The 18,074-nt window shown below is 39.1% G+C and overlaps 1 protein-coding gene across 1 annotated transcript; it reads right to left on the bottom strand.

Annotated features, from left to right (window-relative positions):
• Positions 1-8,476: 8,476 nt before the first annotated feature.
• tank (TRAF family member-associated NFKB activator) lies at positions 8,477-14,255 on the bottom strand. The gene is made up of 8 exons (XM_030081661.1): positions 14,099-14,255; positions 12,910-13,051; positions 12,480-12,591; positions 12,153-12,256; positions 11,240-11,304; positions 11,037-11,155; positions 10,088-10,488; positions 8,477-9,359 (listed from the first exon to the last, which is right to left on the bottom strand). Exons 2-8 carry the CDS (start codon positions 13,006-13,008, stop codon positions 9,189-9,191), a joined length of 1,071 nt encoding a protein of 356 aa, XP_029937521.1. The 5' UTR covers positions 13,009-13,051; positions 14,099-14,255; the 3' UTR covers positions 8,477-9,188.
• Between the last annotated feature and the right edge of the window lie 3,819 nt (positions 14,256-18,074).

The raw sequence follows: 18,074 nt of genomic DNA, 5'->3' as shown, positions 1-18,074 counted from the left end.
TGGACATTAGAGACAAAGCAGCATCACACAGGAGCTTTTTTCCAGATCTGACAGCTAGATCATTTGAACCTGACAAGATAACACTTAAATGCAGAGGTGACATGACAGTGTCTTCAGAGCCAGATGGATCAATACTCTGCTTGGCTCGTCAGGATCTGAGCAGTGGTTCTGCAGCCATGTTTTTCCTCTGCCGATTTGAAATATCAAAGTCTGGCACGGCTCAGTCGTACGTTATCAATGAGCAGATTTCTTTTCTTATGCTCTAACCGAAATGTTGATACACTTGATTTAACAAAACAGCCCAAGAGTCCAAGGCTGTCTCAGAATCTTTTACTTCCACTTGATGTACTCAAAAAGTAAACCAAGCATTAGAAGCTGGAGTACAATTTAAGCCGAGCTTCTGATACGGGATTCATCCCACCAAGCTTCAAGGCTTGCTGTAGCAAGGACTGATATTGCTCTTAAGTGTTTGTGTAAAGCGCTTGGCTTCAAAACCAGTGGCTCTATTTCTCAAAGCCCCGTAAGCAGTTTTGATGGTGATGTCAATTTTGGTGTCGATATTGGAATTAGGCTACCATTTCAAGTGACCATAAAACACACTGCACAAAAAATCACCATCTTAACGTATCATTTCATCTTATTTTCAGTGTTACATTTTTTATTTTCTTCAAACAAGTGGAGAAAAAATCTGCTAGTGAGACTTTATAATCCCACTCATTTCCAGTGCTAATTAACTTATTTCCAGATTACTACTGAGTCAAGTGTCATTTTCTTGATACTAATGAGCTAATCTGCTTTATTCTGCTTTGTCTCAACATGTTTATATCATAGAAATTGAATAGAAAATTAACTAACCCATTCAATTTCTACAGTTTATACTTGCTCCCAGAAAAAAAAACCCTTAAACAGGTGAAACTGTATTGGAAACGAGTTCTTTTGTTTGAAGAAAAACAAGACTTTAAGGCTGAAGATGAGACTAATTAAGGTGAATATTTTTACAGTGTACCGACTGATCTGCAACATTTTGAACAAAATAATGAAAGTTAAATATTGTGAGTTCCTATTAATATTATGCTGCCTATATGATGCTCAGTAAACTGGGAGTCGCAGTCAAAAGGCGCTCGAAGAAGCCTACTTGTCCAAAACGTCCCTCAGTGTGACAGCCAACAAACCCCATAGATTGGTTAGAAAAACTCGGCAAGTTGCCTTGGCGACCAACCAGGGTGCATCGACTGGTACCATCTCTATTTCTTTCCCTTCCATCTAAATCTATACCCTTAAATAAAAAATCAAATATATCTTTCAAATATTCAGCAGTCACTTTTCCCTGGGAGAGGTAAGGAGTATTGTTGAATAATGCAGCCAGACAGGGATCTCCCAGAGCTGGTCTCTGCAGACATCACTGAGTAGTTCTGATCCCACTTGAGTAGCATCTATCAGGATGACATCATCATTCACACAAGGAGATATGATAAGACAGTAGTACACTACACCACTATTTGAGCCAACTCCAAAGCAGCCAGTAGTGTTACTCATATTTAAACCAATCTATTGGCCATCTGTTGATTCTAAAATCATGGTATGACTGCCATTTCTAAATGAAACACCATCAGTACGCCTTTATTGCTTCATATTGAAAACTAACATGTTTGTTGAAGTTAAAAAAGCTAGCTTGTGAGACACTCACATATTCTCTTTTGTCGTGTGTGATTCTGTCGGGTGTGTAAATGTAAAAACCACAGGGACGAGCAGATAACAAAAGAGGAAAACAACAACATCTACATGCAGCGGCAGCAGGTCTCTACCTTGTAGATTAGGGCATTGGGAGCACTTTGCAGGTTGTTGTCACAGGTATGACGGGGGAGAATTGCGCTCACTATCCCCAGGTTACACAAGGTGTGAACAAAATATGCAGCCAATTTGTTTTGTGCAGAATTAGAAGACAGAAAAACATTACATGAATATACTTTGGTTCATCTACGCCTGTCTCCTATGTGGTCTGGATTGCTTGTTTTCTGCCATTTGTGACTTAGCATTATGTTTTGTTTTAGTTTTATTATTCCTTTGTTCCGATCTGCCACAGAGCTAAAGAACAATTTGAAACACTCAAACTCAGACACTGAATGCACATGTTCTGGTTAAAATGGTTATTTTAACTGGACTCCTAGTGACATAAATTCAACAACTAAACACCCAACAAGGCATCAAAAAGAAATCTTTCCAATGCAAGAGGCTCAATCAAATCACAAGGACAAAGAGAGAGTGTGAGCATTGGCACAGGAATAACTGATCTTGGGGGAATTGGCGAGGCCAACAGCAAGCAAGTGCATTACATATGGCGTGCCATTTTCACAGCTTCCACAAAGAGAACACAAAAAGTGTTATATCTCACTATCTAAGACTAATAAACAACAAGCCAGAAAATGCTGAAGCTGTTTAAAGCTGTAACAAAGACTTAAGATAAATTGGGGATCCTGGAGGACAGAGGCTTTTCAATTCATATCTGATTTTAGAGCATAGCACAAGAACAAGATGATAAGCCATATAGTCTGAGCTGAGCAAAGACACTGGGTGGTAAATGAAGCCATCCTCCCACTAATTCTATGAGGTGTCAGTCAGGAAACTGGCCTGCCAGGATGACTTTCAATTCTACCCGAGCCAGATGGTTTCTTAACACTGAATAAATGAATGGATTTGTACGTAACGTCTCAAATAGGGTTAATATTCTTCCACACAGGACAAAAGAGAGGTCAGCAGAAATATATGAGATATAATGCAGTAACCCTGGGCAAATGCATGCTTCTTCAGTCTTGCTAACATGGACATGACTAACATTTTCACAGTGTATGCGTCTGTTATGTTGACAAAGTGTTAGGACAAGGCCTTTGTCGTCATAACTGTACACAGCTCACACCTGAAGTGTTATCTTCAATGGCTTACTCCAGTACAATTTATTAACATCATTAGATGGATAACTCCACCTTTCCTTTGGTGTGAACTGTTATCAATTATTCAGACGTCTTTCAATTATTGTATATTGTGAAAGCACCTGCTAATGAATTGTGAAACCGCTCTGTTATGGTGTGATTGTGGCCGAGCTCTAACCAGTTACTGTACACTTAGGCACCTTTTTCAATTAGATCTGGGAGTGGATTTTTCATTCATTAAGCACAACTGGTGTAAGGATGTCCACCTTACACATAGACAAAGGTGTTTCTGCAGTTGCTGTTAGCCACCAGCATCCTGGCCCCAATGCAAAGACACCAGTGCATGTAAGAGGACTCTGAGGACAACACAAGAGGACCTACTGTGATTTTCACTGGGGATGTAGATATTCACACCTGCACAAGGTGTTGTTTGGAGGTCTGATAAGCATGTGTGAAACTAGAGAGGTAGACTGGAACAGAGACCTTATTTAAAGGGGGACGTCTTTTCCGTCATACCCGTCAAGGACAGTATTATTTGTTATTTTCATGTAAAACAATAAGAAAGGGAAAAACATAATCTAGCGCAGTGTATCTTAGATACCAGTCATGTGTCTAATTGAAGCTGCACATGGCCATATGGGCAAGTGCGAAAATAGAATGTCCAACAAGTACATAAGGATTCATGCAGCATGTGAAAAAATAAAACATTTCCAACATCATTGCCAGTCTGACAGTCAATGGCTAAACAGCTCATCAACTGAGCTGGGAATCATCATGTTGGTCAGTGCAGCAATTTCTACAAAATGCCTCTACGAAGCAAAATGAACCGGTATATAAGACAAAATAATTTTCAGTGCATGCAGAAATCATAGACCTTATCATTACAGGATCAGAGGCTGAAAAACAAAGTGCATGAGAGCTGCTCCTCCTCTCTCTACATTGGTGATGTTCAGAGGCAGCCTGTTATTGGAGGTGTTAATTGGCAAATTCAGTACAAGTCAAGAGCATGTTCCCTGTCGTCCTCGCCCAGCAAGGCTAGGTCATTAAACTGAGAATGGATTCTTTCATGCTGCCTTAACCCTTGAAGTGCAAGTTATCATTCCAATAACATCCCCGAGCTCCACCCCACCCCCATGTGTCATGATGAAAAACAACCTACACTGATTTAACAGAGACGCTAAAATAATACAGAGGATGTCTTGTGAGCCAGAACTGAAGTTGTACTATTATTTCAAATTGGCAAAATATCTTCCAAAAGTTCCGCAATTTACAAATGTCCAAGATTTTTGTGCAGCGGTCCCAAAGTAAACATATTAAAGTCCACTTCAGTGCTGCGACTGAACGATGTGATTTTCAGAACAATGGCATCATCAGCATTACACTTCACTGCTTTTGTGTTCTGTGTATTGAACAAGCCTCTTATCCGCCTGAAATGTGAGCCTCCTTTGGGGTTCTGGGTGCGATCTCACCACTGCCTCTGTCATCACTTGCTGTGACTGCCAAATCTCTGCTCCAGAAATCAGGGCTCTCAGACCAGCACTGAAACAAACACACTATGGAGAGGGGCTGTTCTGAGACTTTGCACAGGCAGCAATGGCTTCAACACATTTAATCGAACACAAAGTCAGTTCTACCACTTCTGCACAGAGAGCAGGAGGAGCCCAACGCATGGCAAGACAACTGTGAGGTGATACACTCAGCTCACTACGCCATGAGAGTTGGCAGTCCCTCATGCCAATGGTGACCAGTGCACAGACAGATGAATATGTTTCTCTCCTAAGTTGTTAATTATCTGAACGACATTGATGTTAAGAGGGCATTCTACCCAGGTGACCTTAACGCACTTGCTATCTCTCTGTTTTGTTTGAATTTGATTAAACCCTTTAACAATTATTTTGTGCTTGTGATATATCTGCTTGGCAATGGCATGACTTACCAACATTGTATATGTAAATATATATGTTTATAACAGAGTATTTCTTTAAAATGATGACTCAGTGGAGTGTTGGCTGTCTATTGTCTATGATCGCAAAGCTTAACAGCAAAAACAGCGATATGTATGGTAATAATAAAATTGCATGTTTTGTTTTACAGTGTTGACACATTTTAAATATGTCAGGCATTCATATAGCTTGATATTAACAGCATGGTAATCCCATGATTCAAACATACAATGTAATATCTATGGGAACACAGAAACTATTTCATGTAATTGTGAATCCTGTCACCGACTCCAAATGCTCCAAAAACATGGTCAACATGTAAAGAACAAAGCAGGAGCAAACATTCTGTGCTACTGGTGAAGAGCCACTCAACTAACTCTCCAAATGTTGTAATTAAAAGATATGATGGTGCTTCCTGGAAAATCAACACTACATATTAATTCCCTAAGTATCAGACAAAACCCTCAGCCCAGTTGAACAAACATTTTTAGGCTATGTTGGTGATAAAAGCTTCCCTGCTTCACAGAATGACTGTAGATTTTGAAGTCTTGATAAAACAAATTATTTTAAATAAATTAAACCTTCATAATTTAATACACCTTAATACATCATTGCTGTGTGGCCATGTGGTACTTAACAGGTTTTAGTAAAAGCTGAGCATTTTTTTACAACACCTCAGCCATTTTTTGTTTTTCATCAACAAAGCCAGTGATAACTGAAAAGATAATTAACTGACAGCTCGTCTGCCAATCCATATCACGCAATATAGGTGCGGCAATTGGTGCTGCACTACAGTTATGATTGCAAAATTGCAGTTGTGAAATATGTCAGAGGAGGAGGGCATCATAACATAGATCATGATATTGTGACCATCTTATGACAAAGGCTGTTGCAAAAGAATTTGTACATAGGCAAAGGCTATGTTCTCCATTTTGATTAATTTGTCCTTTGCAAATATACATCAGAAAATTTTATAATATTTTATCCTTTATTTAGCCAGGAGGGTCCCACTGAGATACAAGATCTCTTCTGTCCTGGTCAAATAGTGGCAAATAGACTAAACATTAATAAACTTGACTTTTTTTTTTTTTTTTTTTTTTGTTACACTGATTGAGTTGCGGAAAGAACATATAAAAACTTAAGCCAACATACAACACATGACAACATACAACTTATTCAGTGGTAAAAACATTTGGCTATACACTGTGCAAGACAGAAATTTTCACTGCTGAAAATCTCAACCATTAACTTAAATGAATGGTCTGTCTTACATCATATTGTAATGTATTGTACCGAATCCTTTTAAAAACACTCACACATTCAATCTATCTTTCATTACCAGGACATTTCTAGTATGGGGAGGTGATAATGCAGGCCACAGAGATCAGTCTCTGCCTTGGAAGACCTACTGGCTCAAATGAGCATTGATAGAGTGCCAGCACATATATGTCAGTTTCCTCCCTCTCTCCTCTAGTTGGAAATGACTGCGGTCCCCTGAAGCCGGTGCCTTCCCTATCCCCCTGAACTCTCTGCAGCACCGACTGGTGGTGCAGCAGCACTGCTGATTAGCATGCAGTAATGATGGTGAGCTGGGCTCCATTGTTCTAACACCTCCCCTCTCCTCCGCACCAATCTGTCACCATTCAGTGGGCTAGAGCTGCCTCAAATGCTGCTCTCCACAAATGAGATGGATAATTAGTTGCCCCTCACGAATGCTGCACTCTTCTCACCCCTGATTGCTTTCACCTTTTTGCTCCTGGCAATTTTGACACCTTGTAATCAGCCTGCTGCCTCTCCATTTCAATCCATATCCTCCTTTTTCCTCTTCTTTCATTTTTTTTATATCTTTCAAATCTACTTCAAATCTACTGCCACTGGTAGGAAAAGTCCTATTGAACAACAAGATGACCCGCATATCTCTAAATGCACACTAAGAGACGGCAAGAAGAATGCCTCCCTTAGAACTAAAGTGGAGTTTTCTCAAGCTGTTCACATTACTTTATTAACAAGTGAGTAAATATATACTAAAACACCAAAGGGAAAAAAAATCATAGGCCTAGCTGTCAGTACAACTTTCCTCTTCCAAATAACAAGGAATGACAACATAATTATGTGCAAGCAGCTGTTCATGATCCCACAGAGAAAAGCATGCAGGCTGCACAATGTTCAGCTCTTCACAGATTAAGCAGAGAGAATCATTAGGGATACTGCTTACACATATTTGCCAAAAATTCAGAATAATTTCTCTCCTCAATATCCATAATGTGATGTGAGATGTGAAATTTTGTGGTTTATATCACTCCAAGATAAACACGAATTATGCTTGACACACTGTAAATGACCAAAATGTCGCAACATTAATTTTGTAAATACAGCAAATGACATGTATTTTCAGCCTTTTCCATCAATCAGATGATGTGTTGTAATTTGCTACAATATGTAGACTACACTTGCCATTCCCTATCATTGTGGTCTCAACGATATACATCTAATGATTCATGAGATGGGATAGACAATATGACAAAATCCTGTTTTTTTTTTGTTTTGTTTTGTTTTTTTTGTTGTTGTTTTTTTAAACATATCTTGCTTTTCTGAGCTATTTATGAAACGCAGTGAAATGCTCAGCGGCAACCATTGATTAATGATGGCACGTCGATCTTATCAAAGTCTATTAAGTGATATTTCAGTACTGGAAATAACTTAATATCCAACCCTTGTAAACAGAAAAAAAGCTTGTCTGCAATCTTCACACCAGCTCATCTACCCAGCACAAGTGTTACCAGCCCATAGCTGAAAGGCTGCAAGGTCCTCTCTGCACAGCGATGTGTTTCAATACACATATTGTCCCCATTTCCTTAACACATCATCACACAAGACAGGGAAAATCATTGCAATTGTTTGCAAAGCTGTGAATAAATATTGCAGAAGTCAAAAGCTGTTGCCGCTGTTTGAAAAAGACTAAGCTACGGTCAGTAATCTCTATTAAAAACTAAAGATTGCCATACTCACTATGGATATAGTGAGTAACTGAAATACTATCGCACAAAAACTAATACATACAATTAAAGGCTTCAATTCCACAATGCTATGTAACCGTTTTGTGGAAAAAATAATTATTTCTAGCTTACCATTCAATGTCTTTCTTTAATTTTGTACTATCAGTCATCTTGAAAGAGTACATGATATCACTTTTTCCAAATGGAGAATATTTTGGAACCTGACTTATCGGTTTATCATGTTCTCACTTTTCTGAACATAGAGGAAAAGGCATCATGGCACGTTCAGTTGTCCATTAAACACATCTAGATTAAAATGTACAAGAATAATATTTGCTAGGGCTAATACCATTTATGTGCAAATAGTAATCTAACTGAACAATGAGTTGGTCTCTCATGTTATGTGTACCTGCAAACCCAAAAGTTAGAATTGTTTTTAACTCTGCACTAAGGTTGCCACTGTTAGAAATTATACCGATAGATAAAAATATAGAACCTGGTGCAAAGCTGATGAAAATTCCTGTGGGGGACAAGTATCATGCTAAGTCTATTGCCAAATTTATAACTTTACATATTTTGATGCATATTGTTGGCTTTTACAAAATAAGAGACGCAAATAAAATATATGAAATCTTCCACTTTTGCATTTATGTCTATAAAGTATAAAATTCTGTTGACAGCATAAAGAGAAGGTAATATTAGTCACATTTCAGCAAAAATGATTATAAAACTTACATTTCCAAAGTGAATTCATTTTTCTTCAGTTCTGAGTGAAGATCTCCCTGAAAAATATACATTGATATATATATATATTTTTTTTTTGAGTCCTCAAATACAACTTATGAGTTTTCAAATACAAAATGCATAAACACAATTCAACACCAAAGTTCATAAATATCAATGTAACATCAGGGCTGCAAGTTCTCCATCATATTGTGGCTACACTTAGAACAGTATCCCACCCGATCTATAAACAAAGGAAATGACATTGCTAATGAAAAAGAATATTCATTGCAAGATTAAATGATGGCTTTATTACACTCATATCTAGTATAATATGCATCATCACCATTTAGGTCATGAGTACAATTTCAGAGTAATATTTAAAAAAATACAATGGGCAAGAAAGTGTACCATTCAACTCTTCAGCATTAAATAAATGGACTAAGAATGGATTCCAATCTTATTGCAAAATGCAGTGTCATTTGAAATCCAGTACAGCGCATGTACTTCATGGCAGGCAACAAAGGCATGAATACACCATGAATACAATAAGTCTTGGAGGAGTTATTGCATTGGACAGTCAGTCTCTGCTTCCATTGTCAATTGCTGGCTTCGTTCTTATGAGAGAAATGAGAATAGAGGTGGCTGTTCATACGGTCTTGGGGAACCACAGCATGGCAGAAAGCACATTTATCAGGACTGCTGCTCTGTGCCATCTCCAACTCTGTCCGCACATTAACTGCCTCACACAGCTCGGGACTCCAGAGAGGCTGCAGGGAATAATGTAAAGACACAAAATGCTGAATTATTTATACCTTTAATAATGCTTTCACTTACCCATTTAAAGTATACCGAGCCACTTGGCCTTTATGCAGAAGTATCTGTTGCTTTAAGGAATACAAGTACACGTCCTGTGTGAACCCAGTTCTGCACAAATATTCAACAGCAGTAAAGGCAAGGTGTGATTCTCAAGTGTTTAATTATCTTGCTATTTATCTGTTACTGGCCAATGAGTTCATCCAACCTATGAAAACAATCACATAATAATAATGTGCATACCCTCCTATGTTGATGTAACCCAAGGGAAGTATTGCATTGTGAGTTTTCAGAGTAAAAACTACAACATCTTATCATTATGTGACCAATGTGTTATCTGCAGAGCTTGCAACTTTTAGATTTTACTGTATATTGTGGTAAGCATGGTTATCCACATTAGCCCATGAAATCCCACTTAACTATCATAATTGTTTCATCAGATGCAGACACTGTAATGTGCTTCCATCTGGCTCACACTCTCCAGCAAACATGCCAAATATAACCAGAGTATCCATGCTAAATTATAAAAAGAATCAGCACACATTACACAGTAATACGGTTTGAGTTTAGCCAAGGGTATTTTTTTTCCACTTCACACTCTTTCCCTCATCCATTAGCAAAGACCAATCAGAAACTGATAATTTGCTACTAGTTTTCTCAGACCTTCTCCTGCGATTCTCACCTGTTGGGGTCCCCGTACACTCTCCTGGGAGAGTGAGGATGATGTCGAGTGGGAGGGGGATGCGGGGTAGTCAAAAGGCATGGCCAGTTCCACCGGTACCTCCTCTGTCAGTGCAGTAGGGACACTACTGACAGGCCGTTTCCTGGGCATGGGCAGCCCAATGTGTCTCTCAGGAGCACTGTTCAGGAACTCGTATTCACTGTCCGCAGAGGGCGGGAATTTGACACTGAGTTTGGTGAGAGAGTCTTCTAAGTCCCTGTCCTCAGGGCTGGCACCGCGGGACGCCAGAGGCATAGGTGGGTGTGGAATATCCACCGCTGGTCTTAGTGCTGAGGGGAAGGGTCTCTCCGTCTGCTCCACTGTACCGTCTGTGCACTGGATAGGCATGGAGAACCGCTGGTCTATCAGGTGGCACAAAAAGAGATTTTACATGGTTGCTCTGTCTCAGTCGACGTCTCAACATAATCCAGTGCTGGCTTTGAGACCATAAAAGCTTGGCAGCGATTTTAGAAGTTGAGTGTGTTGAGAAATATGTTAAGGGTATTTGTACTTCTCAATTTATTTTTAATGCTTATGACAGACTCATATTGATGCTTTCGTTGTATATATGAAGGATATATTTTTATTGCTCTAATTACACAACTAGTATCCACAGCCAATATCATGCATTTGTCAGTGTAATAATTAAATGTGTTTATGTGATCTTTCTATTTTCACACAGGTGGCCAGCCATGGTTCAAGAGGACAATAAAGCATTAATGTAGTTCTGGTTAAGGTGTTGCTATCTAATCATATTCAAGAACAAAGCATAAGCTGGTAAACTCATATATTTTATGCCACAGTAACTCAACATTTTTATCTCAAGTAATTGCATTAAAAAAGAAATGAATTTAAGTTCAGCTCTTCACACTGCAGGCAATATTAGGCATTTTGTAAACTACAGTATTACCATTTGAAGTATCATTTCCCCCATGAAATCTTTTTAGATGATCTTTTTGTCTTCTGGTTAGTAACCGAATCTGCTGGAATTTCCCTTGAATTGCTTCAAATACCTCCAGCATGTCTTGACTGAGAAACAAAGAAATAAGAGTGAGACTTTTTTCCCTAAAATGTCAAGGAGAAACTGGCTGGTGTGCAAGGAGAGACACATACTTGTCAATGCTGCTGTTTACTGGCAATTTAGGAGCAACAGCCACTGCAATTTCCATGGTCTCGTTCTGAAAAATAGTCACATTACATTTATAGCAATCATGGACAAAAATAATTCAATCACAAGCTGAAAATAGGTTTATAATTTTCATCTACATTATAAAAAGCGCACTTCAGTTGCCAGTCATAAATGCATTCAGAGTAATGTATTCCCACCAGCAAAATACATGTTTAACAAGCTCAGGCTGCTGTAAGAGGAAATCTTCACTGGTATTATCCTCTAGCACCATCTGGTGATGTAAAAGAGAACACATTCTGGCAAGTGAATAAACCTTGTGCAAAGTAAAACAGAGGCTGAATTTGAGTCCAGCAGGGAAACTAGGGCTCCCAATCTCTGGAATAAACAGAAAGGAGTAGGCAGGAGTAAAATAAAACTGTTACAAAAATAAGAGCAGTACCCACTTTTCAGTGAGATTGGGTGCCAGTTAATGCTACAAGCATTAAATATCATGAAAAAGAATGCAAATTGCCTTAGAGATGTGTAGACAAGGGCATGAACCACAGAGGTAGAGACAAAAGAAAAGGTTATAAAAAGGATGACGCTGAAAGTTAACAACGTATCTTAAAGCTCCCGTCACAGTAGGAAGGTTTAAAAGTTGTCTGACAGCATGGATGAACAATCAACTTTGTGGAGCGTAACTACTGCAATAGTCTGTGACAAAAGGCGTTCAGTAAATATTCGTGCTGCTATACTTGCAGTTTACATGCTTGTGTGTGGCCAGCCTGCATGTATGCTTGTTAGTGCACATATAAGAATTTAAAAAAAATCCAGAATTTCATCAGTTATATTACACTTTCCACATGATGTAGGGAACCGTGCGACAACATGAGGAACACACCAGTAGATTAAACATACCAGACACGGTATTTTCCTAGAACCACCTGGCCCATCGAGTAGATGATTGCAAGGCGAAGTCTCCTCTTCCTGTGTTCTGGGGGCCATCTCACATTTCACCTCTCCTTATGATCCAAAAAAGAGTGAAAAATTGACTAACAGTCAGCATATAACACCATACAGGAAGCATAGCTAGAAGAAATGTGTTTGTGTATTAATGTTTTGATACCAAGTACATGAAAATCTTTTACATCCTGCTGAAAAGGTCACTGCCAACAATGCAATGCGCTGCACAAGTAACTTATTTCATTAATATACAAGGGTAAATTTATGACATGTGTCACTAACCTGATGGTTGCTTTGCTGTTGACATCAACTGAGCTTCAAGTTTTAAAATCGCCTGCTTCTGGTCTTCTATCTGCTTTTGAAGCTTTTGAGTGTACTGTTGATAATATTCAGTCTGGAAAAATGAGGGTTCTGTTATAGTTCTAGCACAAATATTGGGGATCTGATCTATTTCTAAATATTTAAACAAATGTCCCATTTTATATCTCACACGAAATGATCCTGTTTATCATTATTTTCATTTTAAAAATTTTATTAACAATTTGTTCACAAACGTAATAAAAAAATAAGCTTTCTTTACACAAGTCAATCATAAAACCTTCGTTTCAGCATTAGCAATGCAAGCTACCATTTTAAATGTGGAGCCACTTTTTATTATAATTTTCTTAATATTTGGCACATGCAAATAATCGTTTTTCTCCCACATTGTTACCATTTTCTGTAGTTCCTTTTTAGCATTGTCTTTCTCAATGGAGGCCTGACGATAAGCTTCAAAAGCTTTGTTGAGCTGGTCTCCAATGTTCCTCTCCATGCCGTGTGCTCCACAATCATCACTGACACAGCAGACATGAGCCCTATGTGTGAAATCACCCAGTCAAGGATTTGAAACACAACAGCAATTTGCCCAAATTCAGTTGGTGATTGTGACATTTTCCATGTTTTTTTATTTACGTTTGTGTGCCAACATGTGTCTGCCCATCTCTACACCTTTTAAATAACAAAATCACATCAAATAAAATATTGAAGTGATCCAAAATTATTTGGAAGGCAATGGGTTGATTTATGAAGGCTGTTGATAATCAAAAAAAAAAAAAAAAAAAAAACTGTGTTAAGACTGAGTAAATATACTTTATAGTCTCTACCGATTATTGAACAACAGATACATGTAAGAGGTAATATCAAAGCTTCAACAATCGAAATACTTGGGTCTGATAAGGTGAGTATCTAAGTATGATACATCATCTGGTCCTATCAAAAAAGTGGTTAATATCTTACACTATACTTCATGCACACCAAGTGCAAATCACTGATGGACACTATGAAATATCCTGGAGCTCATAATTCATAAAAATGGTTCTTTCTATGGGCAAAGTCAAACTATAGTGCTATAGTCTGTAGGCTAAGTACAGTTGATTAGCCAGCATTTCTTTGTCCTCATCCATTTCAGTGTAAATTGTGAATAAATGAATCACAAAGTAACACTGTGTTCTCCAAGTAATGCTCTCTTGTCTCTTTACAGAGCTGGCTGTGAGTGTGGACATGTGAATGTGGAGATGGCACCGTGATGCTAAACCAGAAACAGGCTGATGTTAGTCTCAATCATCGCTGTTCATCAATAAGTGGTCCATCTTCATAAATGTCACAACAACACGGCGGCTGTCATGACGTGTAAAACCAACGGCACGGCCACGAAATGTAGAATAAACTAGTTTAGCAAATGGTAGCAAGACAGCGCAGTGAGCTACTTTAAAGTGTCGCTCGACTCAGTTCCGTATTCTTTAAAGTGTAAATGTAGGCTAGTTAGCGACTGGCTGGCCGTAGCCCATTCAACCGGTGGATACCGAGTAGTCTAACGTTACAGTACAGCTCCTCTGTCTAATGGCAGTGTGTTATCTCCTTACCTTCATTCGTGTAAAGTCAAAATTATTGTTTTGACGCCACGACACCTTCGTACTCTTCAAATGACCTGCAAAGTTACGAAACGCAGCAGAGGATATGTTTCGCACTAATGTACATTTTACATAGACTAGTTGAGTTGGGAACTTCCCTCGGGGAATCCCCCGCTCTGTACACTTCCGCCTTTACTGGAGCCTGACAATCCACTGTGTGCGAGAGAGAGAGGTCGAGCTGGCTGCCGAGCTGCTTCAGGCTTCTTCTTTCGTCCTACACGTCTGCAGGTCTGTTGTGCATGTGAAAAAAGTTCCCAAACTATGTTGATTTTACTCTACTTTTATTCTTTTTTTTTTTTTTTTTTTGGTCTCACAGAGCTGAAAGGTTTCATCCACTCATACTGACATATTTGCTGTCACTCTTCCATACTGCACAAAAATATGACAGCAAAACAAAAGTTTCCTATTGAAGCACCAGATACATAAAGTAAGCCTAAATTAAGGTGACTCTAAATGCTCTACTGAATATCATAGATGCATTATAAGCCACCAGGAGAACTGAAATTCAGTGTCATTTTTAGGGTATTTTCTGTCTCTGCAGGCCTATATTGTTTGCAAGGCATATCCTCAGGATGGGGAAATGAGAGGCTTGCACACTGATCCTTGTTGATAAATGTTAAGATGCAGATGCTGATGTTTAGACCTTGAGATATTTGATAATGTCTAAAATGTCCAAATGTATGTTGCAGTCTCATGATAGGCTAATTGAATAACACACACACACACACACACACACACACACACACACACACACACACACACACACACACAGGACAAATTGTGCAAGTCACTTGAACAAACATTCAAGCATGCATGTATTATTCATGTATGCATTTTCAAGCCAAAGTTGCTGTTTCACAATATTAGTGTAATACTAATGTAAAAAAAGAAAGAAAAGAAAGAAAAAGAAAAAAGTTAAAAGGGAAAATGTCCAGCCTAAATAAGGATTCAATCCACTGCAGAGGTGTTATATGATTGCCTGTAACTACCTTTAACACTTGACTACTTCTGCTTTCTAGAGTTCCTCTGTCATACCTGGGGTTTGAATCAAAATTAATTTTGATCAGTCTTTTGATATGATGTTCATCCTGATGGCTCAGCTATTGATTGTCTTAATTTGTGCATTTACCTGCTTGGTTGTAAATCATTGTCCCTCAATGTGTCCCCAATGTGCCACAATTCATCCAATGTAGACATCAAAGACATAGTATGATAGAACTTTTTTATTGTCTTCCAAATGTCACAGGATTATTTGTGAGGTAGAAACCTCAAGAGGTCTGGAATGTCACTGTAGTAGTCCCTGCCCAAGCATGCTTTTGGCATAAAAAGGGTCAGTATCTGATGAGAAGATGTAAAACATATCTTGGGGGGGTGTTCAGTTAGGCTGTTACATTATATAGACATCTCATTTTTATGTATTTAACTGTTATTTATCCATGAAATCTCTTTGGATACATTTTCTCTGTTAAAGAGAAGAAACCAAGACAGCAGTATTAACAAATACAGTCGCAGTGGAGCATGTAAAACAGGGCAGATAAAACACATAAAGCTGCAGTACATGATAAAGAGGAAAAGTATTGTCTGTTAGAATTAAAGTAACTTAAATAAAGTTTTAGAGTCCTGAAGAGAGGTCTAGTGGGTCCATTGTATCAGGCCTGAAAGAAAGATTGTTTGCTCTCGTGTAGATCAGGAAGTGAAGAACCTTCTGGAAACCAAAACTCAATGAGTCAAAACTGAGTTAAGTCCACTTTTATGCAGCCCTTTTCTTGAGGAAGACAGGAGTACCTAAGCTTAACAGTTCCACATATTCTGTCATAGCTCACCTGAGGGCCACAGAGAAATGGGTCAAGAAAGATCTGGCTACTGGCCAACCTTGCTCCAGAGTGGTTGCGAAGACTGCAGAATCCAACCATCTCATTGTGCAAGACCCAAGGCACCCAGCAACAAAGCTCCTTATCAAAGAGTTTGATGTACTTCTGCTGCACCCAGGCACAGAGGTGTATGCAGAAATACAAAAGATTCAATACTGGAGGGCTGACTTGAAGGTCCCACAGTCGGTGGACTTTCCACCGCAGTGCCTCAGACTTCTCTGTCCACTCTTCTAGTCAACAGGTGTTGATTGTTTTTGGCCTTACCTGGTCAAGATGGGCAGGAAGACTGAGAAGTGCTGGGGCGCCATCCTCAAGTACTTTACGACCCATGCCGTTCACATCGACCTCCTCAACAACACAGATGTGGACGACTTCCTCCCTACTCCTCATCGGTTCATTGTTAGACAGAGCCAACCAAAGGAGATACCAACTTCCCTGGTGTGGAGCAGGAACTCCGTGAAGCTTTTGATTGCAATATAAGATCCACTTCAACTTTAATCCACTGAACACTGCACTTCAAGGGAAAGGGAAGTTCATTCCATCATCAATGGGGAGCCAAGCAGTTTCTAAAGAGATCCTATACACAACCTTACTGGTGGTAGAGGGGATATTAAACTCAAAAGCACCACAGCATGTGTCAGCTGATGTCAGCAACCTTGACCCCATCATGCCCAACTTCCTTGTCATGGGGTGGCGGTATGTGGTGCTGCAAATGTCCAATGTCCCAGTGGGCATGGAGCAGCAGAGATTGTGCCGCTGTCTGATTCTCATGGACCAGTTTTGGCTGTAGTTCATAAAGAACTACTTGCCTACTTTTCAGACACAGCAGAAGTAACAGAAGCCATCAGGTACCATATCTCTTGGGCTCAGTAGTCATGATCATTGACTCATCGTTCCCCAGAGCTCAATGGCCCTTCGGGACGGTTGTTAAGACAGCCACTAATCAGGATGGATGCATCAGACCCCCAGAGATCCTGGTGAAAGGTAAAGTCTACACAAGGCCAGTTGCTTGCCTGATACAACTCCCTGTTCTCAAGGATGGTACCAAAAAAATTTGAAGAATTCTCATTGTTGCACATTTGCTATAAATATGGACAGCTGTTGTGAAATCTTCACATTCACAGACTTTATTTTGAAATCATGGTTTGTTTCCTTTTTTCTCTCAGTCCACTCGTCCATTGTTATGTGTCTGCTGTTGCCCTAGGTGCAAAAGCCACTGATGATGTAAGTTGTGATATTACTGTGATGAGGTTCATGTGGCACAATAACTCGATTCTTCTTGTATATGTCATGACATTGCATTGTTTAGGCAATGTTAAGTGTATTCATTGTTTGGATGCTTACAACTTCCACCCTAAAAACTTGATACTGCCATCTTGTGTTTTTGTGGTCTACATGCAGAGCCACCAACACAAAAGTAGAAAACATTTGCACGGGTGTAGACACCACCAGGCATGATGTTACTTGAACACTAAAATATCCCTGCCATAAGGGAGTCCAGCCTAACTGATTAACTGATAGTTCACATTGGAATATGACATTTAACATCACAATATTCAGTTGGCCATTCATAAATAATTCATGGTGAACAGTAGTGAAAAAAGACACTATGTTAATTCAGTGGTATAAGCTAATTATCATATACGCTACTAGACAGGATGAAAACACTTGGAAAAAAAGAGACAGGAATTAATTCGATATTTCATCAAGGCCACATCATTATGATATCTGACACCAGCAACATGTGACCCAGTCCTCTGGGTGCTGGAGTGAGGACCCTCTCCCCATGGAGGGACAACAAAGAAAATGTAAGGATAACCAGTAGATGGCAGCTCAGTGACTTCTTGAGACTGTAAGTATCCAGTGAATCCTCACTGTAGCATTTTAATTCACAAACCTTAATTTAAAGACAAACTGTATCAAATGAAAAAATGAAGTGAATGATGAAAATGCAAAATGTCTTTTTTCATCGTTCAAGTGTGTTCCATTTGGCAGGCACATTAAAGTGAAAATTAGATCCCCCTTGTGCTGACCTCCATAATTTCCATTTATGTTTT

This window comes from Myripristis murdjan, chromosome 21, assembly GCF_902150065.1.
Source record: "Myripristis murdjan chromosome 21, fMyrMur1.1, whole genome shotgun sequence".
NCBI classification, from domain to species: Eukaryota; Metazoa; Chordata; class Actinopteri; order Holocentriformes; family Holocentridae; genus Myripristis; species Myripristis murdjan.
This window is presented reverse-complemented; position numbering and strand designations above follow the sequence as displayed.

Bases quoted from the DNA above. Each gene is read 5' to 3' on its own strand.
- tank (XM_030081661.1), bottom strand. From the start codon at position 13,008: ATGGAGAGGAACATTGGAGACCAGCTCAACAAAGCTTTTGAAGCTTAT. The intron at 12,257-12,479 runs GTTAGTGACACA...TTGGATCATAAG, and splicing joins AACAGCAAAGCAACCATCAG to GAGAGGTGAAATGTGAGATG. The intron at 11,305-12,152 runs GTATGTTTAATC...ACTATTTTTCAG, and splicing joins CTAGGAAAATACCGTGTCTG to AACGAGACCATGGAAATTGC.